General features: G+C 37.6%; 1 protein-coding gene across 1 annotated transcript; it reads left to right on the plus strand.

Moving 5' to 3' along the window:
* The first annotated feature begins 1,137 nt into the window (after positions 1-1,137).
* LOC105059821 (gamma-soluble NSF attachment protein) lies at positions 1,138-22,820 on the plus strand. Its single transcript, XM_010943272.4, has 9 exons — positions 1,138-1,286; positions 4,047-4,114; positions 4,201-4,285; positions 4,389-4,547; positions 4,652-4,789; positions 9,197-9,275; positions 16,283-16,362; positions 16,531-16,660; positions 22,517-22,820. The coding sequence occupies exons 1-9, from the start codon at positions 1,240-1,242 to the stop codon at positions 22,616-22,618; spliced, it is 888 nt and encodes a 295-aa protein (XP_010941574.1). The 5' UTR covers positions 1,138-1,239; the 3' UTR covers positions 22,619-22,820.
* The last annotated feature ends 4,293 nt before the right edge of the window (positions 22,821-27,113 follow it).

The following is a 27,113-nucleotide window of genomic DNA, read 5'->3' on the forward strand; positions in this document are numbered from 1 at the left end:
GCGATCCCAATTGACTAGGAATATATGACAAGTCGAGCTTGCAAATGATATTATTCTTGTACAAACTCGGCAGACTCATTATGCTGCCACGGTGTAAGTTCAGTTAGTTTTTACAAGTAAGGCAGAAATTCAAATGTAACTCCGAACTCACACATACTTTGTAAATAAGCTTTTACCAATCAACTTTGTTTATCAAAATGCACTCGGCATAAATGGTAGGAACTACATTAACAATCTAAACTAAATATTGGATTTTATTATCCGTCCACCATTTTTTTTTCTTTCATTTATTGTATAAAAAATTCTTTGTGCACCACAGGTAGCGTAGAAAATCTGACGTGAAGTGTATCCCTTTATGTGATTGGTCTACATAGCCACCGCTTTCCAACGTATATTTAATGTATGCAGTTTTATTTTTTTATTTGAATTTTTGAATGATAAATATATCCTGTTGTTTAGAAAAAATTATGATATCTTATATCTATATTATGATATCAGGAAGTCATAATTTTGATGCAAGATATCATAATTTTTTTCAAAAAATTGGAGTATTTTTCTTATTCAAAATTTTCAAACGAAAAAGTGAAACTGCAGACATTAAATGCGCATTGAAAAGTGGTTGACAAAAATGCTCCATTTATATTATAACATCCTGGGCCATATTATGACATTTTGAATGACATCCTGTATGTAAAAGGTCATAATATGCCGCGAGATATTATAATTTTTTGAGCTACATGACATTCTACATGTAGGAAGTCATAATATACCACAGGATGTCATAAAGCTTTCTTGGATGCAGCTGGCTGCGAGGTTTTTGAAACTTGAATGCAAGCTTTTCTTAAAGAATAGAGATATTTTTGTCATACAAAATTTTTAAATAAAAAAATAAAATTATAAATATTAAATATATATTAAAAAATAATAATTATATAAATTAATTATATAAAATAATATATTCTACACCGGATTTTCTATGCAGTGCACAAAAAATTTCTTTTCATTGTAGGGCATCGGGGATGCAAATTGAGTTGGGCCAACGCATGGCCCGGCCAGCTCACTTGGGCTGCAGAAACGCGGGAGCTTAATATTGTGCGTCCAATTAAGTTGGGTCAAAGCTTTAGGCCATCCGGTCGAAAGAACTCAATGGACCCAGCTTGACCCCGGCTTTCATATTAATTGAGCTCCAGCCTCCGAGAAAAGTAGGAAAAGCAAAGAGGGGAAGAGGAGCTCCCGGCCATGGCGAATTCCGACCCCGATAAGCTCATGATCAAAGCCGAAAAGCTGTAATTTTTTTCAACTGTTTTTTTTTTCTCCGTCATTTCTTTCAGATTCCTCTGTTGTGGTGTTATGATTCAGCTCAAGATTCATATTTCATTTTATTTTGATTTTTGGCTCAAAAGATTGTTTGAACCTTTTTGTTTTCTTGTCAATTAAGTTTTAGATCTTATGTCATTCTTTTTCCAATATATTCTTATCGAAGAATTTAATATATTTCTCGACGATTCGAGCAATTTCGGTTGATTGGATGAGATTAAAGAATGCCTGATACCCTTTGGTAAAGTTTTTCTTGACTGAATTGATTGCTAGTATGTTAAATCCCAACTCGTTCTTAAGTTTGAGGTTAATGGTTAGAAATTGAGTCTACAATTTGAACAAAACCACCACAAAGCCCTAGTTTTTCTAATGCCTGATACAGATCAAAGTTGAAATTTTTGGTGATATATGTATAAAAGGGAACAGTGAATTCGGTGCCTGAGAGAGTTTGGATTTTGACCATTTCTTTGATGGGCTGACCCTTGGAGGTCAGATCCACTTTATTCCATGCAATTGAGGTACTCAAACACGGATGGTTGGCATTGTAATCATTCATTGGTGCAATAGATGTTAGCAGTTTACTGCGCTATGATAGCACATCATCCTCCAATGAATCCATGCGTGTGTTTACAATTTGAAATTTTATGATATCTGGTTCCTATTTTAATGCCTTGTTATAAGGTAAAAAATTTATGAGACACTCAGACATCTTCCGGGTTTATGATATGAACAAACAATTCTTAAGTTTGTTTACTACTATGAGGATGCCTTTAGTTGCATGTACAAATAAGCATTTAATGCACAATTACTTGAATCATTCTAAGCTGTTCAGGGCTTGGTCTTGTTTGCTTTCATTTGAGATGCTTATGTTAATGATCTCCGCAGTCGCAATGTAGCCTTTGGAAGAGCTCAGGTTATCCTTTTGTCAGTTTGAATGTAATCAAGCATGTGTTATAAATTTAATGCTATGTTGATGGATGATGCTGCTTCTTTGAGTTAGAGAGATAGTAGCTTGATAATTGCATCACTTGTAATTAGTATATATTTGATGTCTGGTGCCATGGGATAATTAATATTCGATTGTTTGTCAGAATGGGAATGGCAAATTAGTTTCTTTTCAGGCTAGAATTGTTGACTTTACAAACAGTGGTCTGCAGATTCTATTTTGCTGCTTTGTATATGGTCTGCAGAACTAGAAGATTAGGACGTGTGCTTGCTGTTGAAAAGGGTTCAAGAATGATGTATCCATCTCTTGAGGAGAGCTTTTGAAATTGGTGAACTTTGTGCAGTTGTTGGGAATTTCAATAGAGAGCATGTGAATCACTGGAGTTTACAAAGCAAGTTTCAAAGTTTGGTCATTGGTCCTGCTTCTGGAAATGTGGGCCTTTTGGTAGAAGAAAATTATGTAAAAATACATAGTTGCATATCATTATTTCGACAGTGATAACTGACAACTTATAACATATTAAACTTCTCAGTTGAGGGTAGTATGGGTTTGCTCAACTGAGTGGCTGTTTGCCATTTTTATTTTTTATAACTAATTTGTTGCTGTTTGTTGAATAAGATGCTTAATACTCTTAGTGGCTCATAGAAGAATAGTTTGTACTGTATTTTTTCCCCTCCTGTATGCTACACTTTGATTGTTAGTCTGAAAGGCTGATGCCAGCTTCTACCCCAAGATGGTTGCCATATTCATGTTGCATAAGATATTGTCCTTGACTTGCTTTTCTTTGTCACCAGTGTAACATTCTTTCCACATCTGCATGCCTGTAAGAAATCAAAGTTTGTTTTCTAGCTCATGCAATTATGTCAATTTGCTTAGACTTTTTATTAAGTATTCATGTTAGGAATCTTAGTTTGTTATCTAGAATTAGTATGAACTAAAAAAAGAATAGCTGGCAAGATAGTTAAGGATGCATTTTTTGAAGTTTCCAACTGAATGGGCATTCATCATTTTGTTCTAGTACCCTGATTCTGCTGATACTAATGTTTTAAGGTAACAATATTGCTCTTTGTCTATGTTCTTCCACTTATTGATGCTTGAACAATTGCATTTGTTTAATAACTAGTTTAATTGATCATGGAAAAGTGTCTTTCCTTCATAATTTTTTTTGCCCAAATGTGACAATGCTATGCCATAATGCTCGCACATGGTTATCCATGTGTTGGATGATATATACTCTTCACCCATTTGTATTACAGTATTGATAATTTAGGGATCTGTGATGATGGAAATGGAATCTTATCTTCATGTGATGATGCAACATTGATATCCATATCAAGTTAATGCTAAAGCTCCTGCAAGTGATTTCAAATGGGTTAAGTTGACGATCCAAGTAGAGACCAGAAGGCTAGTTGAGGCTTGAATCTACATTTGGATGTTGAAATTTCCAGCTAATTGCATTGGGCACTTATAGTTATGACAGAAGGTTTTTAAAATTGGATATTGAAAAAATTTTTCAGAAGGCAAGAGGACATAGCAACACCCTGTTGCAGATGGTTTCATTATCTTGTGGCTACTGTTATTCTTTTATCTATACATATATACAAGTATTTAAAAATTGTAATGCTTGGGGTGTGCATTAATTGCAATATGATGGAGAAAGCAGCTAAAATAAAGGTGTTTGTTTGTGAATGTTTTCTCCACTGCGTAATTGTCAAAAAGAGAAATTCCTTTTACAGAGGATGGTCAGATATATTAATGTTTTTCTCATTTTATGCTTTTGTAGAACAAAACTCAGTTTTACTAGATGGAGTTCAGATTGGAAGACTGCAACTTCGTTGTATGAGCAAGCTGGTTGGTGATTGATATTTGTTTCTTTTCTTCCATAGACAATCTGTGTTTTTGTCTCTTACATATAGATTCTATTATCTCTGTCAAAGCTGTTGGCTACAGGTTCAGGAAAGACAATGAGAAAGCAAAAGAAGCATTTGAGAAGGCTTCCAAAGGACAAGAAATGATTTCATCGTATCCTTCTCTGCTGTGATTTGCTATATCTTTGATTTTCATTATTCACATTTTTTGTATGTTCTGCAAGATAGGGCAACTATACCCTTGACAATCTTGATAGCCCTTGGGATGCTGCCAAGCATATGGAGTCTGCTGCTGCTCTAGCAAAGGAACTTGGCCGCTGGAATGAAGTTTCTGACCATTACAGAAGGGCATCTGAATTATATATTGAATGTGGAAGATCACAGCCTGCTTCAGATGCTCTTGCAAAGGCTGCTAGGTGTGCACAAGCATTCTGGCATTTCTTTATTGCCAAATCAAAAAAATAGTTGGAATGTATACATTTAAGGGACTAAATTTGCATTTGAATCATTGTATATTAAGGGCTTTGGAAGATGTGGCACCTGACGAAGCTGTTCGGTTGTATACTGATGCTTGTGTAGTCTTAGAAGAGGACGGAAAGGAACAAATGGCTTTTGATTTATATCGTGCTATCACAAGTATTCATGTTAAACTTGAAAGGTAAGAATTTTCACATATTGGCATCATGTTGAATTATGAGAATTAGACAGGTTTCCTGATACATGTTTTACTGGAATGTTGTGTGCTTGGAACAAATATTGTCTTCACGAGTTTATGTCCTAATGTTCAAGCATGAAACCCTAGTCACAGGTACCAAATGGTAAATTATAGCATACACAGGAAACCTGATTGTAGTTTCTATATCTATTTCTGCATTTTGCTGTTATTTTAAGAGGGTAGTTTGTGCTTTTTCTTCCCATCCATGTATGAACATAACATTAGATCATGTTGTATACTGTGTCACATATAATTTGAGTTATGAAGGATTCTCCTGCAGTTACTTGTACAGTGGGTAATATTATGTATATAACGGGCAGCCATTTTTTAGGATGTGGAGTATTTTATTAATTATTGAACCTTCTGTTGCAATCTTGGACTAAAGTACTGCCTGTCTGCACTTATGGTACATACTCTGCCAGTAAGGTGCAAGTAATACAATGCTGCAGCCTGCATGATGATTTGAGCCAGTACATATTGGTTTGGTTTGAACTGGTACAGACTGATAGGATTTGGCACAGGCCCATTCTGTTTGCCGTGAGCACAACTCTTGACTGGCATGGCAATGTTGTTTGGTACTTTGATCTTAATCAAAATCCATATTTCGGAAAGTGAACCATTAAAAATTTGCCCTTTATTTTTTGATGTTAATCTGCATGCCTTCTTTAACAGATCTTTTGAAGTCTAGTTTCATGCATATTTCCAGAGGAATGACTATTATCCTAAGCTTTCTTTATATGGTCCTTGTTCATTTCTATATCCGGGTGTTCCCTTAAAATGAAATCCATGTCTTTTTTCCCAAGATGTTACTATCTGTATGCTCAATATTCCAGTTATGTAATGAGCTTCACGAAATTGTCTGACAAGCAAGCTTGATCGGTGGGCAGATTATGCCAGCTGCAAACAGAACTTTAATAGTTTGAAAAGATAAATACATGTAAAAGGTCTTGCATTGCTTAATAAAATTCACCAATAACATGAAAGAAAGAAGTAAAGCTATAAGAAAACAAAAAATATAATTAAATCCATAGCAAGACTGAGTTAAGGGCACTATAACTCTTTGAAGAAAATTTCCCTCTCAATTTTAAAATCTACATCTGTTCCATTAATTTAATTTGGCATAATCTAATGCAAACTTATAGTATAACTTGCAATATATTCACTTAAAAAATTGAGTTATTTGTTAAAATCACTAGAAATTGATAGCAAGCGGGCTTATTAATTATATTGACATGAACTCAGCAGTGTTTTTTTGTTTTTTGGGATAAATTTGAGAGTACTGGGGGAATATTTAGTAAGTTGGAGTATTTTGCTACCAGGCCTGTCACTTCTGATCAAGCTATTACATTCTTTTGTTGGCCATTTGACTTCCAATCTAAGCATAAGTTATAAATGCTCATGCATCTTTGGTAAATACATGATTCCAATTGTTGGTGCCTATGTTGCTAAGAAATCAAGTTCCAATAGGGGTGTCAAATGAGTGAGCTGTTCATGAGCAACTCATGTTAGACTTGAAATTTAGCTTGGAATGAGCTTGCTTCATTAATAAGGGAGCTGAATATGAGCTAGATCTTTTAGCTTGAAATATAAACGAGATGAACACGAGCTTGGTCCATCTCCCTCAAATTTAACTTAATATAGCTGGAAACTTGTTTATAAATATAAATATAAATGTAGATATAAAATATAATATAGTATTAATTTTTCATTACCTATAAAAGTAGTATTTTATTATCCTAAAATATATTTATTAAATATTTTAATATTGTATATGATATGGTAAAATGCTTCTAATTTTTCTTGTTGTACTCTTTTGTTTAGGTAAAAGGACTAGGAGAGGCCCTTCCCCCTTCTTCACCTTCCCTCTCACATGGCAATGGCTGGTCTGTTCATATAGATCTAGCACATGTTGAATCTAGATTCAGAGGGCTGTCCTTCCTCATCTCTCTCTTACTCTCCACATCTCTGATTGTGGTGGTGGTAGCATGAATGGTTGCCTGCTCCTTTATTTCTCTCCTCCTCTTCCCCCTCGTCTGCCTACTGCTACATCCACCAACTTCAGCCTCTTGTCTCCTATTTGGGCAAGCCTAGCGAGCTAACTTGATAACTAGGGGGATTTATTCTCTTGACAAAACTCTCTCTCAGACTTATGTTGAACTTCTAGAGCGCGCGTACAAATACATTTGTGTGGATGAAGCTGCTTCTGACCGACGCCAAACAAGTGGAAAAGGTCAGAAGAAGAAACAAAAAAAAATGAAGCTCCAACCGAATCAAGCAGGCCTACTGTCAATAAACGAGCTTCCTGCCACTTCCATCAACTCCAGCTTCCTGCCACTTGTTTGTGCCGGCCCTTCAAGCCTAATCAAGCTGAGCTTGAGCTGGCACTATAAGTAATGAATTGAGCTCTAGTTGGATTATCCTAGCTTGATTCTAGCTCGATCCAAGCTTGAGCTGAGTAGAATATATTTGAGCTGAGCACGAGTTGCCTTTAGCTTGCTCAAGTTCAACTCATTTTGAATGCTAAAGTATGTGCCTAAACATTAAGTTCCATTATGCATCTTCTAGCATAAACATATTTGCTTTTTATTTTTTATTTGATTTTAATATCAATCAAAAAAGCAGAAAATAACTTGTGCATGGCAATTTTCGATGTAAATGCATGATTTTTTGCACCATTACACCAAATTAGATTGATGCAACCACTCAGCGGCTGCATATGACCATCAATTGAAACTTATTAGAATCTTTGAAGGATCTTTAGGTAATATCTGCTGATCAAGAATCTTTTTTCTTTTCCAAGATTTTTAAGTTCTTTTTGTTTATTTTATTTGAAAAGATATATTGTGATATTTTCTTTTCCTTCCTTTATTGAGAATTGGGATGGACTTGAGAAAACTCTTTTCTTTTTAGGAATCCTTCCTAAAGTCCTCTGCTTTTCTATTCTATAAAGGGGAAACACTAGCAACTCTGAAAAATATCACTTTGAGTCATAATAATGTCATTATTTTAGGTTTGTATGTTACTTCTCATATCTTCTCTCCCTAACTTCTATCTTTTTTCTTGTTGCATAAACTATCTTCTGCTGCTTCAGTTTTACTTTTTATGCTATATATATACACGCCAATTCCTTAAACGCTTATAGTGACACTGGACCCCAATTACTCTTGCATGGTAATGTTCCATATAAATGTTTTATTTTTGCACCATTGCACCAAATTGGATTGATGCAGCCACTCAATGGAAAATCCTTTAGGCTGTGCATGTGAGCATTGATTGAATCTGATTAGAATCTTAGAACGTTTTTAGGCGAAATCTGCTGATCAAAAATCCTTTTTTTAATGAATTTAAATTTTTTGTTTAGCGTATTTGAAAAGATATATTATGATATTTTCTTTTCCTTCCTTTATTGAGAATTGGGAGAGACTAGAGAAAACTCTTTTCTTTTTAGGAATCCTTCCTAAAAGTACTCTGCTCCTTTATTCTATAAAGGGTTTAGCAACTGTGAAAAATATCATTTGGAGTTGGAATAATGTAATTGTTTGAGGTTTGTTTGTTACTTCCTTCTCATATCTCATCTTCCTAACTTTCTTGTTCCATAAACTTTCTTCTGCTGCTTTAATTTTATCTTTTATGCTATATATATACACCTAGTCCTTAAACCCTTCTAGTAATACTGGACCCCATAAACCCATGAACTCCTCCCTTAAGCTCTCCTTTTCCTTGACCTGTAGATCTGTTAAAATTAGTCCTCCATCAATTTAGAGGCAATGGATCATCAAAAACACTTGCAGCCTGAATAAATTCACTTTATTAGCTTCACCCCTTGATTGCACTTGGGCCTATCAGTTGGAGACTGTAAGGATGAATATTTTGTACTTTTGTATCAATCTTGAATTGCTTAATTTAAACTATTTAGGATATTTTCTAAATCTGCAAAATTAGAAGCAAGAAACATATCAAGTACCTCATTCTTACCATTATTGTGAATGTAAACATACACTAATTAATGGTTATTGATCTAGTAAAAGCTTAGTATGATACACTGGTTATCCATGTATGGATTAGTATTTTGATGAAATCCCAACCGAAGCCTTTGATTTTAAAGATTGAGCTTAGAGACTGAGTTCTAATATTCCATATGCATCAAACTAAGTCGCTTTTCAGATTACCAATAGCCCTGGAAACTGAGGCCAAGGTGCACCGATGCTGAACATAAAAAAAAAAAAAAAAAAAAAAAAAAAAAAAAAAAAAAAAAAAAAAAAAAAAAAAAAAAAAAAAAACCTTATATCAAGTCTCATATCTGAAAGAGTATATTGCAAATCTTAAAAGGTTTGTTGTCATTCTTTGCAGGTATACTGATGCTGCAACATTTCTCTTAAGATTGGGTGTAGCTGCTGATAAGTGCAATGCCGTCCACAGTCAGTGCAAGGTGCTACTTGTGCGATATAACTGCCATTACTGACTACATTCATGTGCAATAATGCAGTTATAAATAGTTACTTTTGACAAACTATTTTTGCATTCTTCTGAGAAATGAATATATATGATAAAGAAATTCCTTATTTTCTTACTGATGAATTGCATTTTATTTATTAATAATTTGTTATTGCATATCATTTGCCAATCTCTACTGAATAGTGCTAACTGCTAAGAAAATTTGGAGCACATACCAATGGTTCAAGAAACAACCTAATCTTATAGATCCACAAAATTAAACAATCAATATCATAAATATTTTTTGAACCATCTGTCTATACCTAGATGGATATTTATCCTTACCTATGCCTTTGCCTTTGTTCTGGATGGTCAGTTATGTAATGCTAGATTTTTGTTGTATGATGATATCTCTGAGTAATTATACTTGGAACTAGTAGTGCACATTCTTATTTGTATGAATTCAATAAAAATAACTATCTGTAAATGTATAACATAAATGCAGAGGAAAAATTTTGAACAAAAATCCTGATTAAATTATTTTAAATTTTTATCATGTTGTTTCATATCAAGCTAAATATTATGTCTCAAAATCCAACTGAGAAATATATACTGTGTTGTAATTGTTTCATGCAAATGTCACTACCAGTGTGCAAGATGGTACTTATGCCTAGATTTGAAAAAGACCCAAAGCAATATTCAGTTACATGTAAGATATAGCTCATGAATAATATATGAATCTCAAACTAGGACTATTCTCAATATAATATGGCAAATTATACCCCACTTATACTAGTGTTGCCTAATACAACTATTGCCTTGGCTAATTGTTTTGAGAAAGGTCCATAGCATAGGTAATGGGAACTATATTAGTACATTACCATTTTGGTATGGTATGGTTAGTACCATGTGGTACACATCCCGTATTAAGGTCGGCTTCAATACTCTTTTCTTCACTCCCAACCATGGTATCACCAAAAATTGGATGGTATGGGTAGTTCTACTCAGTTGGGATTGGGACGGACCAGTTCAACTCATACACCTAATTGAACATTGGTATTGTACTTGTACCTTATCGATATGGTATGGATATGATTGGCATGGAGAGGTATGATAGGCTTTGATTTTAACTAAGGTTTTAAGTTTTGATGGGACAAAGGATGTCTTGGTCGTCGTCCCATCTCATTCCTATGAGAAAATGGGACTGGGATGGGGTCGATACTTTGAAACCTATCCATGTGTTAAAAAGAGGAAAAAGGAAAGAAAAAAAGGAAAGATGAAGAAAAAGAAAAAGTGAAAGGAAAGATAAAAAAAGAAAAAAGTGAAAGGAAGGAAGAAGAAAAAGAATGAAAAGGAGGGAAAGAAACAACAAAGGAAATAGAGAGGAAGAAAAATGAAAGAAGGAAGAGAAGGAAGGGATAAGAAAAAGAAAGAAGAAGAAAAAGGAAAAAAAGGAAGGTAAGGAACAAAGGAAGGAAATAAGACAAAAAAAGAAAGAAGAAAAAGAAGGAAAGAAAAGAAAAAGAGAGGAAAGGAAAGAAGAACAGGAGAGAGAAGGATGAAGGGTACCCATGGGACTTCTGATCGGGATTGCCGCTAGGATGGTGTGGGATAGTGGGGCATATCCTATTCTATGGAAAAATTAGGACACCCCCATCAGATTTGAAACCTTGATTTTAAGATTTGTTAATAGTCACAAAATCTATAGATCTAACCTTACTTGTGAGTTGAATTGAACTTATTCAAAGGTTAGACCCATGGGTTGAGTACCATGCTGTACTATAAGGTATTGGTGCCAGTGTGTCCCTAGTTACCATACAATTCCTAAAAAGGAAAACAGGTGTTCAAACTTTAAACCTTGTAGATCCAGTATCAAATTGTAAATTATTTCATGCTGTTAGCATTTTTACTCAAGAAAAAAAAGTAGAGTTAGGAATAATTCGGTATTGTAACTTTTTGAAATGCATAAATAAAAAGGTCCCAAAAATCACATTAAAGGATATCAGCTCTTGCATGGAAATTAGTGTATCATATATGAAGCGGGAACAAAAGAATCATATGGTCTAACTCAAGCTAAGGTGGCGTTGTCTAGGTACTAAGTAAACTTAATATTATATTTTGTTTAACAATTATATATTTCTTTTCATTCTTTTAGGAGAAGAGGCCCATAAGCAATGGGCTACATAGCAGGATGCAGCCCTCCCAAGTACTCCCAACCCTCTAGGGCCTAGTGAAGGTTTGGGTTGAGGTCTCTGGTATAACCACCAAGAGAACCTATCAACTTGGATAATTCATATATTCTAGAATATGGCTCTAGCTTGTGTGTGGAAGCAAATCAACACCATAAGATTATATACAAATGAAGCTATAGATTGCACAGGCCATATTGATCCTCCATAAAGATTATTGAAATTCCAAGACTTTTATCTTTAGTCTGCAATATAGTTAAAATAGTTTACATGAAGTTTGGCCATGGTGTTGGGACCACTAACAAAGTAAAAGACTAAAGGCCTTATCTTATCCAGACGTGAGTGACAACATTTTGATGGTAACTGGGATGAGCAATTTTATTAGTTCCTTCTCCTTGTTGAACATTAACAAAACAGCCTATCCGTCCCTTGTCACCCATTGATAGCAATACTGGTCCTCTGCTGCCTTTACCATGATCCTACAAACCTTCCTGCTATTGCTGCCCCTATTGATTCTTGTACACATCATGAATACCACTGTGCATAACCGCTGTTTCATCCATCGCTTCCCTGCCAGGGCTAACCTCACACTCCCACCATCTCAGCAATGATCTCACTCTTAATATCACCCTTTCAAACAAATCTAGTTTTCCTAAGAACCTCTCGTACCAAAAGTGGTCATGGGAGGATTTTGATTGAGGGGGAGTGTTTAACTTATGATTGGGACTTGAATTTAAATGAAGAGTCAGATAGAGGTGGTGCTATCAAGCAATCTTGTTTTTTTTAATTCTTAGGAGTAGTTAATGATATCACAACAAGAATAGGAGATTCATGGATCTGAGATGATCATGGAAGAAGATGAAAATCGGGTGAAATAAGCCTCCCCAGTTCATATCAGATGTCGGGACATGTATAGGGCATAGGTGAAGGCTTCATTTTTTTATGTTTTGTTAGTTCTCTCAACACCAAAGTTGGAGTTTTAATTAAAAAATTAATTCCAGCTAGGAGGGATGCCATGGGCTTCGCTTTTGTACATTTTATGACTTTGTGATGCTTTTGAATTTCCACTTTAGCAAGAGGTGTAGGGGAGTGTCAGTTGAATTTGGGGGCCTAGGAGTTTCTTGACAAACACATGATAAGAAGACCAGAGGAAGGTGTTGGCTGAGTGGAGAGCTCTCTAGTTTTCAGTGCTTTTTGGACTTATTTTCTGAGAACATTATAGGAGTGTAGTTATCGTTAGGCAGTTCTGTCCTTGGTTCTTGGAGGGAGATTAGGAATGAGAATGAGTTGATTAAGTTTTGTTTTGGTCTACTTTTAAAGTTTTCATATGGAAGAATACTGTCACCTTCATATAGTTTTAAGGATATTAAATCATCATCATTATTTTTGGCTAGAAAAGGAATAAGCCTAAGTAATGTCATTGAAATTCCTTAAGTACAAAATTGAACTATTACCATAGTTCCTCACTCATGCAGCAAAAAGTAGGAAAGTTAAAACTCAAACTCTAGAAATAGTGTCAAAACATCCATATTTAGAGAGACACTTTGCAGCTTGATTGGCCCATAGTTTTTACTGGAGCTCGCCCAGGTGCCTAGTTGCCTAGCCTAGCCTAGATCACATAGGTGAGGCCTCCCTTGATGGACCTACTAATGGGGGCGTGGTCTGTCAAACTAGGTGTCCGCTTGGGTGAGGTTGCCTTGGTATGCAATTCTATTGGGCACTTGCCAGTGTACGGGCCCATTTGAGACAATTTGACCTAGTTAGGGTTGACGTTAATTGAGGTTGGCCATCTCTGTGCTAGACTCTATACCGGTACCTAGGGTTTGCCATATCGGGCCGAACTGCCCGGTATGGGGCGTGCCAAACCATCCCGGCGGGGAACCGAGACGGTTCCGGCATGCAAAATGGTACACACCGTTGTCGGAAAGAAAAAGAGAGGAAGAGAGAGAAATAGAGAGAGAGAGGAAGGAAGAAAAAGAAGGAAGGGGATCCGCTGGAGGGGCCGTCGGAGGCTCTCCGGCGGGCAGCCGTGGCCGTCGGGTGGCGGAACGGCCTCCCGCGGCTCCGCGCGGGAAACAGGGGCGGATCGCCCCTGTTTCTCGGATTTTTTTTTTTAAAAAGATTTTTCAAAACGAAGTCGGCAAGTGGTTTGCCGACTTCACTTAATTAAGTCGGCAAACCACTTGCCGACTTCATTTTGAAAAAGCTTTTTAAAAAAAAAATCGAGAAACAGGGACGGATCGCCTCTGTTCCCTGCGCGGAGCCGCGGGAGGCCGTTCCGCCGCCCGACGGCCATGGCTGTCCGCCGGAGGGCCTCCGGCGGATTCCCCTCCCTCTCTTTCTTTCTCCTTCCCTCTCTCTCTCTATTTCTTTCTCTTTCTCTCTTCTTCTTTCCCGATTTTCTTCGCCGGTTCGCCTCGGTTCGGAACGGAACGGAGGCGTGCCGTATCGTACCGCCGGCCGTCCGATCCGGCTACCGGTACCGGTACAGGAAACCTTGCCGGTACCATTCTGTTACAATATCAATACATGGCATGGTACGAGACGGTATGACATATCGAGTGTCGGCATATACAAGGCTGTATACTGGTTTGGCACCGATACTATACTCTATCACAAGTATAGTATGGTACCAACCGGTATGGCTAACCTTGACCCCAAGTGATACAAGCTACCGAGCCCCGGTTAAAAAAAGATGTCTTGAATCAAGACTTGCAATGCTTCTCCCACACACCCCCCCCACACCTAGGGAAAAGAAAGGGGCCAGCAGCTAGCGATCCACCATTGTCCACTCTTGGAGCAATGAGATTGAACGAGGGCAGTGACCAGGAGGATGCTCAAACAATGGTGATCTCTCTCTCTCTCTCTTTCTCTCTCTCTCTCTGTTCTTTCTAAGAATTGCTCTATTAATCGAGCATCCACTGTCTACCCTGATTTCCCTGTTATGGATATCTTATGTGACTTTGTTGTTACTGTCGTCGTCGTTGTTGTTGAGGGCCTAGCCTTCCAAATAGAGATCCTCTCCATTTCCTGTCAGCTGTCTATCCTGTGCTTCCCTGTTCAACTGCCTATCCCCTGTTTCCCGCCAAAAAGAGTTCCTCTCTGATGAATAATAATCTGACTCTCTCACTGATCTCTCTTCCTCTATCCTTTTCTTTCTTTTGTTTCCATTGGACTCATGATTGGTGTTATTTGAGAGGATGTTTTCTAAAGATCTTTTTACACTGCTATATTTTGATAATAATTTCTTTCTACTGATTTGAGTTGAGAATTTAAAGATGTATTTGAGTCAAGTAAATGGATTAGTATTCGAAGCAATTAAAAAAGAAGGGTTTTTGGTTTTAATAGTTTCTGCCTTCTGTTGTATTTTGTTGTTTGCTGTATTAGGAAAATGAGAGCGTAGACATCAGTTAGTTGAAAATAATGCAACATTGAATCATTAATTGCAATATATGAAGGTGGTAAATTATATTGTAAATCTTATATAAATTTTGTTGCTGGGGTGGTTGCCTAATCACCTAGGTTATCGTCTAGGCTACAAGAGGGTCTGTTGCCTTTGGTCACCAGGCTATTTGACAACTATGGATTGGCCTCATGGTGCACATGCAAAATATGGATAAAATCAGAGGACTGCAACAATAAGCAAGCATCATGAAGAAGAGGGGCTTTGGCTATGTGCATCATCTTGTCTTTAGAGTTTTGAGGGAGGACAGTCTTATAAATAACTATTTTTTGGGTACAAATGTTTTTTAATAAGATATTGCCATCGTGTATATTTGGCATTGATTTTGGTAGTTAGTGCACTATGTCTCCTATAATGTAGGAAGTTAATATTTCATCCAGTAATATAAAAAAAATATGATGCTTAAGTGGCTGCTGAGATCGGTATACAGACCTTGGCCCCTTAAGCAATAACTGCTAAGTGATAAGTGCCTGTTTAATTTAAGTGGCTGTTTTATCTTGGTTAACAGCTTAAATCACAATCTAATAGTTGAACTAAAAGACTTAGTGTCCGATGCTTGATGTATTCATTATTATTATTCTTATCAAAATACAGTACCTACTATTCTGGCTTACATGATATAGTGGGGTGGGCTTTACCCTTCCCTTCCCTCAAAGGAAGAAGCAGAAGCAGCAGCAGCAGCAGCTGACATGATGTAGTGATTAATTTACCTTCCTATATTTCTTCCTTCAAAGCAATTCTGAAAGAGAGAGATGATCTTCTATTCTTCAAGCAACCACCTTTCTTTTCATGGTAAGGAACCATTATATAGCCTTATCTATGAAAAGTTTGCCGCTAGCTGGTTACGACTGCCTTAGCCATTTTTGCCCTCCAATTAGTCTACTATATCTTGTGCATCCTTCCCTCCCTCTTCATTTCTCTATATTAGTTTTTCCCATTTCAACTTCATCTTCTTTTTCTTTTCATTTTTTGATGATCCATGATCCATCCAAGCCATGACTTTTTCCTCACAGTATCATCATCAATGTATCTTGTATGTTCAACTACTTGACATCTTTATAGATAATCATGAAATGAGGTATTAGGGTTTTATTTCAAGTAGGTGTTTGCAATAATAACTGATCACAAAGTCTTTTAGGTCGTTGGTTGGAATAATTATTAACCATATTTTATGCTATCCTGGTTTGTTTATAAATTTCTATTAACTAAATTATGTTTATTAATATATGTGGATACTAGAACTGTTTTATGTAAATATTGTGTTTGCCCACTTTGTACGCTGATCTTGACTTCTTGCTCCTTTTTTATATTATTATTTTTTTATGATTTCAATTGGTTGTATTTATGTAGGCTTACTTGAGTGCTATCATAGTTTACCTATATGCACATGATTTCCAGCAAGCCCAGAAGTGCTACAATGATTGTTCTCAGTGAGTTTCCACCTTTACATTATATGACATATGCAATGAATAATTTAAGTGTCTTTTATCAGTTTTTATTTTTTTAATTTTTTTTAAATTTTATTATCATTCTTAGATTGTTGTCTTTATTAGTTTTGGCATCTTAAACCGAGTCTTAACTGAGACATCTCTTTTCAGAATTGAAGCCTTTCTTAATAGCGATCAGAACCGTTGTGCAAGCAAACTGTTTTCTGCTTATGAGGAAGGTGATGCCGAAGAAATCAAACGTGTTGCTAAGTCGAGCACAATTTCAAATCTTGATCATGTGGTAATTTTCCTTGGTCATATTTCTGATACTAACACTATATGATTCCCAAGATTAGCTTGTATGACATACACGGGTTATCATGATATGCTTTTAGCTTTTAACTAACATGTGGACTTGTTTATGCTGATAGGCAAGCAGAATCTTTATTATAGTAATAAACTGCCTCCTGATTCATGTGAAAAGTTACTCATGTAATATGATATGGCTAAAATTTCCTGTCTTGTCATTGTAAATTCTGCTTGTTCATTTAGAATTTGTCTATTTTCTTTATGTGTTAACATAAGAATTAAGGGGCTTGTAGGAGAAGAAAGGACATGGATGCCTCCTGGTACTGTTGCAGCTTATAGTACGCTGTGTAGGAACTAGGAAGAGTAGGGGAAGAGCTAAGGTGACATGGAGAAATTGAGTGGAAGAATGTGTAAGGCCTCAAAATAACATCAAGAGAAATCCTAAAGGGATTACTTGGTGGATGATGATTCATGAAGCATACCCCAAATATTAGGACAACATTGTTATGGTTATTGTTATTAACATGACGGCGGTGATCAATTAGCGAAGCCATCTATAGATACATAATTTTCTTTAAACAACTATGGCTTTGGATACTTTTTTCTATCGTGTTTTTGAAAAATGAATGTGCAAGTAACTTGCTAGCCATCTATATGAGAATTTGAGTACAACATGATAGATTTCTACTCATTATCAGACCCATAGTTTTCCGTATGGTGCCGAATCGATCGGTACACCCTGTATCGGATTTAGGGATGGCAAAATTGATCCGATCCGTTGGGTATACACCCTATCCGAACCCGGTCAAACCCGAAAAATAGGGTTTGACTGGGTTTGGGTTTGAGTTTGGGTAAAACCTAAAAACTATAGTACGGGTATGGGTAGTGCTATTTTCTATCCGAACCCGAACCCGACCCGAACCTATGGGTATGGATAATACCCGAACCCATATCCGAATATATATATATATATACATATATATATATATACATATCCGAATATATATATATACATATACATATATATATATATACATATAGATATATATATACATATACATATACATATACATATATACATATACATATACATATACATATACATATATATACACACACACACACACATATACACACACATATATATGATCTCTCTCTCTTTCTCTCTCTCTCTCTATATATATATAATTATATATATGTATGTATGTATGTATATGTATGCATGCATATATGTATGCATGTATGTGCGTGTGTGTGTTAGAAGTGTGTATGTGCGTATGTATGTATGTATATATATATAATTGGTAATTCTATTTTTGATTGATAATATGCATAAAATTATTTTACTTTTTTTTGGGTATAGAATAGACGGGTATGGGTTGGGTATGGGTTGGGTATGGGAAAATGGGTTACCCATGGGTATCCCCGAACCCGTTGGGTATGGGGATGGGTATCTGTTTTCTTATCCGATTGGGTATCGGATAGGGTTTGGGTATAGGATATTAAGTTCGGATTTGGGGATGGGTAGTATACTATCCGACCCAAACCCTACCCATTGCCATCCCTAATCGGATTGGTGGGGAACCGGCACGGTTTGGTCGGCGAAATCGGTATACCAGAGGGAGAGAGAAAGTGAAAAAGAGAGAGAGGAGGAGAGGGTGGGAAGCCCTAGCCGTCGGAGGCTGACGGTGGCTGTGCGGCCACTGGAGGGCTTCTGCGGCTCGATTATCGCTCGATAGGGCTTTTACAAAAGCGAGAAAGAGAGAGAGAGAGAGCTCAGGGGAGGGGGAGTGATATATCGAACAGACAACACCTTCGTCGCGAGGTCTCCGGTGGCTGGCGAGCCCACGCTGACGGGCCTGAGGGCGGTTGAGCGGGAGGAGGGCCTCTAATGCTCCGCCCACTTCTTCTTTTTCGAAATAGGGGTTCGCCTTCACGATTTTTTTTAAAAAAATTAGGTGGAGTCGGCAATCGGATTGCCGGCTTCATTTTTTTGAATTTTTTTAAAAAAGTTATTAAACAGTGAAGCTAGCAAATAGTTTGCCGGCTTCACTTAAGTTTATGTTTTTTTAAAAAAACTAAACAGGGGCGATACCCCTGTTTCATGCCCGCGGTGCTGTGCGCATGGACTGTGCTGCCCGGTGGCCCCTCCGACTCCTTCCCCTCCCTCTTTTTCTTTCTTTCTCCCTTTCTTTGTATTTCTCTCCTTTTCTTCTCCCGATTTGCTTCCTTTGCCTTTGTCGGTTCGTGTCAGTCCGGTACGGAACCGTACCATACCGTACCATCGGCCGGCTAATATGGCCATCAGTACTGGTTTCGGAAACCTTGATCAGGCCTCTAGACAAAGTGCTTCCTAAATTCAAGGAGATGTCCTTTCAGACGCATATTATGTATGTTGATGCCTAAGATGTGCAAGAATTGTTGTACCATCACCTTTTTTTTTTTTCAATTTTTTTTGTTGTAATTCCCAGATAAGAGGAATAGAAATGTTTCATAGTGTAACTTTGAAAATTAGTCTCATCAAGTTTGTTGAGTGCTAATTAGAGATCCCACTTTTGAAAGAACAAAGCAATTGGAATTGTGAAATCATAATCATCTCTATCATGAAGGACATAGCATGCCAATCAAATTCAAGCTACATTCTACCTTTTGCATGCTCCTTTTATGGTGTTCGTAGTCATATTGGAATTTGGAAAATTGTGAATTGGTTCAGGGAAGCCTTGTACAAAATGGGAGAATTGGAGAGCCAAGCATTTCATCTTGTGAAGGTTCCCAAGTGGAGAACAAAGAATATTAGAAATGAATTAGTCCATGAAGGATCGGTCTGTACAAAAAATTTCTCTCAACCTCTCCTGTGGTAGATATTCACTATATCATTGGCAGATTACCTACATATGAATGATATGTTTCAGATTAAATGTCTCTTGACATAATAAAAGCGAGTTTCGAGCTTCCTGTAGTAGGTCTCATAGATTGTTCATAATAACTACATTTGGAGGATTCTTTCTTCAGCACCTTGTCTTTGTCTTGGTATATTAAGCAGGCCATTGTAAGCTTTACCTCCGACATCATTATCTGTTTCCTTATCTCTAGGTTCTAATTTATTACTCATTAAATCTAAATGTTCCATGTCCGCTAATGAGCAACCACCAAATATACATAATAGGCTCTTCTTACTGAATCTATGTTTTCAAGTTTCTCTCATCAAGATGAAAAATGCTGTTAGTTAAAATTATTTTCATAGAACAATAGACGTGTTCACATTTAATGATTTACGCAGTCAATCTGTAACTGATGCTTTATTTTAGAAAACCCATTTTGAGAGTGAAGAAAGTGGGTCAGCAGTTTTCCCTCATTAATTTGGATTATGTGCACAAGAAGCTTGAGCATGTCTTTGTGCACTTATAACAGCAGAGATCCCAGAGAAAGGCATTTGCTGGCCAAGAGATGCAAGCACCTGTTAGAACTTGGAGATGCAAACAACATGCAAAGACAGCTACTTCTAGAAAATCCAAAGAAAATATGATGCAAATACAGTTTAGGGATAATTTTAACTCTATTTGTGAGAGATGATCACTTTCTGGAATGTATTTTAGCTTTGCTTGTAGCTTAGCTTTAAATTTCCTTGCCTTTGAATGTTTTCATCTTTGTTGGATGAAAAGCATGGAGAATCATGAAGGTGGTAGTAATAAAATAGCATGGGCCATCTATCTAAAAAGACAGCAGTTGGAAAGTATGTTCATTTATCTTTGAGCTCCTACATAGAATTATTAATACGCCCAAGCCTTTTCCTAGTTGGGCTTTCTCTAACCATCTCAAGGGTGCTGCAGGGTTTTCAACCCCCTTGTAACGAGAATTTCAATGATAGGATTCTTGCACTTATTGGATTTTTTTTTTTGGCACAAAAATGGATATCTTGGGCTGGAGTCCTTATCCCACCATGCATGCATAATGTGCAAGGTAGAAAAATGATGATAATCTTCTTTTACATTTGAGGAAGCTATAATATTTTGATCATTTTGCTTTTCTTGGGTCTTAGTTCCTGACCTCCTTGAATCTTCATGTATTGATGTATAAAGATTTGGGTATGGATGGTGTCAGTTGTTATATGTATGTTAGCAAGGGTCTAATGTATTAACTCCAAAAGCCACCTTTGGACATATCGATAGCAGAATAGAATGTTCTTTAATGATGGAGCCTCCCTATGAGAGACCTACTGGATGCAAACTAATGGCTGCATTATATTTATGTAAGAGTTTTGTTTGCTATTACATGAGGAGTAGATGTAAATGCATTTTACATTGAAATAGATAGATTGAGAATTGCATGACTTATCACAACTAGATTTAAGATCCACCTTGGTGGTTTTTCTGGGGTACCTGAGCTCCTGTGAAAGTGAGGGCCCCTAATATGAATGAGACATTGGAAGTTAGGGCCATATTGGCATTTTCAACCACAGGATAACATTTAGTGCATATGCACTATATCCGCATGACACGAAGCCTTTTTGAGGAAGGAAACTGTGGAATGCATATGGCTAGGTCCATGCCAGGTGGAATGTAGTATGTATTTTACAACTATTCAAGAGAAAATCTGCATTTGGCACTAGCATTGCTAGAAAAAGCATGCAGAATGATGCTTTGTTCTTGTGCCTCCTTTTGCATTGAACTGTACAATTATATCTTCTGCTTCATTATCTCATATAAGATTTAAAAAGTTTAATAGGAAAGAGGGTCAGAAATTGCAGAATTGCTTGTGCTGTACTCTTTCTGAGCATAAGTTGGAAAACTCCACCTTGTTGATTACTCAATATAATTTTTGTACATGTCACTTTTGGTTTTCATTACTATGGTGACTATTAATATGATCAACTGCCTTGTGCCCGGCATCTATTTCCAAGGCACGATCTTGGGAGTCTCCTTTTCGGTGAATATCTTGTTGAGATGCAGATTAACAAATTGAATACTAATATTCCATAGATGTAAACGACATGTGTAAGATTAGAGGATCCTTGTGGATGTTCATGGTAAAACTCTGACCACAAGTGCAAGGTTTAAATTAGAAAAGGTAGGAAAGGTCAGGAGGTTTATATGAGATGCTAAAATAACAGGGAAACTGAGAGGAATTTTCTTTTCCTGCACTTAAAAGGAAATTCTTGCCACCCTTCTCTGCCATGGTTTTTCTTCTGGTCTTCGGCCGCAGATTTTAATTATAGGTTGTAATTAGGCTATTTATAAACTTTATGGAGCAAAAATTCCCAACCACCAACACCTCCCCAACACCACCCCCCCCCCACAACATCTGCTATTTGACTAATGTAATTGTGGCCATTGCCAACATATATGTACAACATCCTTGCCTAGAAGAGCTGTGTGATGACCTGCACACTAATTAAGTGAAGAAGTGGATAGGATGCTTCAATGTGTGGTTGGCAATGAATTAGTGGAGGATCCCACGTGCAGGAGTGCTTATATTTGTCAAGCAACCTGCGTTCCTGTCAGGGATGTAAGCGAGAGTTAGGCTAACTTGGATGAAATTTTAATGAACTGATTGACCAATTGAGTGAATGTGCATGTATTTACGCGCACGCCGCGTGCGCGTGCGTGTGTGTGTGTGTGAGAGAGAGAGAGGTCTGAATGCTTAGATGATTCACGATCTGTTTAATTGTCGGTTTTCTGTTGGCCTTTCCTTGCTTTCAACATGGAATTCATTGCATATGTCTATTCTTGAAATATGAGTCATTTTATTTTGCCAGATAATCTGTCATCCGCATTAGTGTTGATTTATAATTTTCTGTGGTTTGAGTTGTGAATTTTAGTGATAATGAATTCTGTTTCAATGCTTGCAGATTATCAGGCTTGCCAGGAAATTGCCAACAGGTGATTTGAAGGAGCTGAAGAGAGAAGAGGCCAAGGAAGAGGAACCTTTAGATGAGAATGACCTCACTTGACTGATCTTATTTGAGTAGTACAACTCAAAACTCAATCCTTTAGTGCAAAAAGTGTTTCGAGGACTTCTGGTTCACGTTTCAGCTGGTGATACACAAAAGCATTTGCTACCAATCAAACCACCTGTCATGTGTAGAACTTCTTAAGCGTACTATTGGAAATTGCTATTGTAATTTTTAAATAAATAGCATCTGCGTTTGTACATGGGATTTCAAGTGGTTGTCTCCCCTTGATATCTTTGCTAGGTGTTCCTAGTGCCAAAACCTAGGCTCTTCTTTGCAGACAATTCTCCAAGCAGAAGATTCCTTTGAGAGTTGTTTAAGATTGCGATACCAGTTCGGGATGTCTGCAAGAGATTGACATTTGAAAGCTCTTCTCTGGGAGCCTAAATCCAAGGGATCTTTATTCTAATCACAAAAGGAAGGGGTAATCCTCGACTCCGAAGAGAAAGCTCTTGGCGACTCATTGAGACGGCTAAAATAGCTAAAATCGATGAGGCTATGGCACAAGTAAAGATGCAGCAGGAACTGAAATATTCTCCGTTAACCTGTTCTTAATAAAACCGTCAATTTTAATTTGATTGTGAATTTGTGTGGTAGGTTTCCTTTAGTGGCTAAGATCTGTATTTTTTGAAAAAGCAAAGATAATCTTGATGAAATTAAAGGTTATGATCGGTTTAAGAATTATTGAACGATAGTAACTTAGTATCTTACTCCACATCTGGATATGAAATTATAAACTTGATTATATTTCAATCATTCATGGAGGATTGAAGATATTCTGATGGTGTTTTATTAAGCCAACCTCTAAGCTCAAAGATTATCTATCTAATGGAGCATTCTGTTTGAAGATGCTTGATCTGTAGATCAAAGCCATACTCACAATATGATGATCGATTCAACTGCGACAAGAGATAAATATGAACATAAGCCTGGTTCACATAGAAGTTGAAAGAGTGAGGATGGAAAAGAGAGAGACTGGGTTTGTGATGTTGAGAGTTCAGATGATCCTAAGATCTCAAAGGACTTCAGATTTCACATTTTAAAGGAAAATGTGAGACATCTAGTCTCATGTAAAACCTGATCTCTGGGTTATATTGGATACAGATTATCTAAAACACATCGTAGGATCTTTGGAAATAAAGATTTATAAAGTTCTGTGAGGATTTGAAGTAGAAATTTGCCATTTGTAACGAAGAAAAACCCAAAGGCCTTCTAGCAATTGATCATGAATAAAATCTATATTTAATTAGGACTTTGCATGACAAGTGGTGTATTTTTAATGGCCGGGATTAATTTGATAAGATCAAAGGGTTCTAATCTTCTCTGAACACAGCGCGGTTGTTTATAAGATAACTGTATCGTCATACGCTTAATTGATAGAAAAAACAAAATTACTCCATCCAAAAACTCAATATTTTAATGATAAAAAGGGAATCTAATAAATTTTGTAACGATGATATTTATCATCCTTCATCAGAACTTTGAATGTGAGCGGGGGGTTGAATCCTAATTGGCATCCACTAAATTTATTTTGCAAGCCGAGGAGGCATGAAGGCAGGCCTTGGAATGGCAAATTTGTTGGAACACCACATGAAGTGCAACAATACGTCTGATCAAGTGTTCGATTACTGTTGCTTCTGGTGACGATCATATCAAAAGATTCCCATATGAGGTATTGAGAGGCATTCTGTGTTTCATCTCTTGCATAGCCAAACATGACCTAGAATTCGACAAAATAGTGTTTGGTAGTACTCCAAGCAAGTGCAATCGTGCGTGATAACAGAAATATGCCATGGAATTCTAAGGGGCCTGCAAATGCCAAGCACTGAAGCTTTTCTGCTTAATTTTTGAATAGAGTTGGTTAAGTTCTTTATGGTTGGTAATGTGGCACTTCCTCTGTGTAGGGTGGGACACCATATTATCTAATTTCTAAGGTAGATACTTAGATGCTGTGTTACAGTATATCGTGGTTCGACGCCTTAAGAACCTCATTGTGAGAGAGAGAGAGAGAGAGAGAGAGAGGTGCTCCTTTTATATTCACTTCAAAGATCACTTTGAAGACCGAACACATGGAAAAGAAATTTTATTCGCAAAGAGTACAAACCATCCAAATACTCACAAACAAACCTAAAGTAACAATAATAAGCATATGATCCCACACAAGGAAATAAAATAAAAATAAGACTACAAGAATATGGATGACTCCCAGGTCCAAAGCACCGACTCCAACGAAAACCAGCTGAGCTAGTAGTCCACATTTATTTCCATGACCCTAGTCACATAATAGTATCAGGACGCCATGCAAAGTGTCCATTATGGGCTGGTAGTTTCATGTGTTGGAGAGTGCACAGTGCTGGGAATGGAAGGGAATTCAGGGATGGTGGGCTTAGGGGGCAATTCGACCTTTGGAATGGAAGGCATTGGAGGGAATTCTACCTTTGGGAAGTCCGGGATGGAAGGCTTAGGAGGCAGTTCAACCTTTGGGATGCTTGGGATGGAAGGCTTGGGAGGCAGTTCGACCTTTGGGATTTCCGGTAATGGTGGCAGTTCAACCTTTGGCAGCGCCGGCTCCTCTGGCTTCGGTGGCAACGCGGGCCTGGGTAGAGTTGGAATGTCGGGCAGTGAGGGGAGTTCTGGCTTAGGGATGGTTGGGATCGTTGGATGTGGTGGAGACTCCACCTCTGGAGTATCCAATAGATGGCGAGCTGCTTGGCAGTTGCTAAGGAGCAAAAGTGCAATGAGGATGGACAAGGAGGACTGGAAAGTGTTCGAAGCCATGGTTTTATGAGTTCTCCTGGCAAGCTGTTCAAGGAGAAGAGCCAAGGGCTTGAGTTTGTGATGAGGAGAAGAGACTTAATGGTTTGGTATTTATAGCTTTGAGAGCTGGTGGAGTCCGTACATGTTTGCATGACTAGGCTAGTGGGTAGTTTGGTTGTTGGCTTTCTTGTCACCTATCTGGTTCCATGGGTTAAGAAATTTGAAGTGGCAGATTATTGGTGCAGGTATTAGTTCACCGTCTTATCCGTCTATAAGACAAAGGGAAACCATTTGCCAAGATATAAAAATGGAGTTAAATGTCTCAATGCCAGGGAAGGAAATTGTAACACCCCGGCTCATTTGGATCCCGGATCAAATCCAAAATTCCAAAGCCCATATATATATATAAAAAAAAAAATAAAACGGGAAGAAGACTCCCTCGGGAGTCTTCTTCTCCGATGAATCCCGGACGGAGAAAAGTTCTGAAATTCTTAAAACTCTAGGACCCTCTATAAATAAGACTCCCCTCTCCCTCACGAGCCTCCATCGGCGACCGTTGAGCCCGATTCCTCCCCTTTTCTTCGTGGAAGTCGCAGCAGCCTCTTCTCGTGTTCATCGAAAATCGAAGATCAAAGAGACCACCGAAGCTCAGGTAAGGCTCCAAATTTTCTTCTTCTCTTCCTTCCCCTCCTTTCCATGGCTTCGTGCACCCTCGCCGGCCTTCGGGATCGCCGAAAAATCCATGAAAAAGGGTGAATCCTATTTTGCTCTGTTTTGGTCGGGCCCTTTCCTCTCTTTTCCGGCCACCGGCGCCGCCGGTTGTGGCATCTCATCTCCGAGACTGGACCCTCATCTCTTTCTCTCTTCCCTTGAGTGCTTGGCCATCGGCGACTGGCCAACGATCGAAAATCATGAAGAAAGGGGACGGATCCCCTGTTTTTCGAGAAAAAAAAAAATTTTGCCGACCGAACCTCGCTGCCGGCTGGCCTTGCTCTGTTGCTGTCGGCCGGCCTTGCTCCGTTGCCGTCGATCGGACACCACCCATCTCATTGAAGCCCGGGGCACCAAGGGGGGACCACACGGTCTTCCCCTGTTTCGGCCCAAGAGAGGGCCGTGGGAAGAAGGAAAAGAAAAAAAAGGAAAAGAAAAGAAAAGAAAAAAAAGGAAAAGAAAAGAAAAGAAAAAAAAGGAAAAGAAAAGAAAAGAAAAAGAAAAAGAGAAAGAGAAAAAGAAAAAGAGAAAAAAAAGAAAGAGAGAATTTTCTCTCTCTCCTCTCTCTCCTTTCTCTCTCTTTTCTCTCTCCTCTCTCTACCTTCTCTCTCTAGATTCTCTCTCTAGATTCTCTCTCTAGATTCTCTCTCTAGACTTTTGTTCTCTCTCTTTATGGATTTTATCTCTCTAAGGTCTTTCTACTCTCTCTCTGATTGCATCACAGACCCTAGGATAAATTTGAAATAAAAAATATGATGATTTGAGATTGCTCCACAATTCGTGCAGTAGATCTGATCCCAGTCCGATCCTATTCAAAATTTATAACATTTGATTCATATTAAGTCACCCTGATAGGACCTTTGATGATCTCGATCATGATTGTCTCGTCTGAAGGATACAAAAATTTTCTCTCTCTACTTTCTCTCTCTAGAATTTTCTCTCTCTTTATGGATTTTCTCTCTTTAGAAGTCTTATGGATCAGTGGAGGATCCAGATACTTAGATAAATCTTAATTTTGGTTAATCCT

The sequence above is a fragment of the Elaeis guineensis genome, chromosome 10 (genome assembly GCF_000442705.2).
Source record: "Elaeis guineensis isolate ETL-2024a chromosome 10, EG11, whole genome shotgun sequence".
In the NCBI taxonomy this organism is placed as follows: Eukaryota; Viridiplantae; Streptophyta; class Magnoliopsida; order Arecales; family Arecaceae; genus Elaeis; species Elaeis guineensis.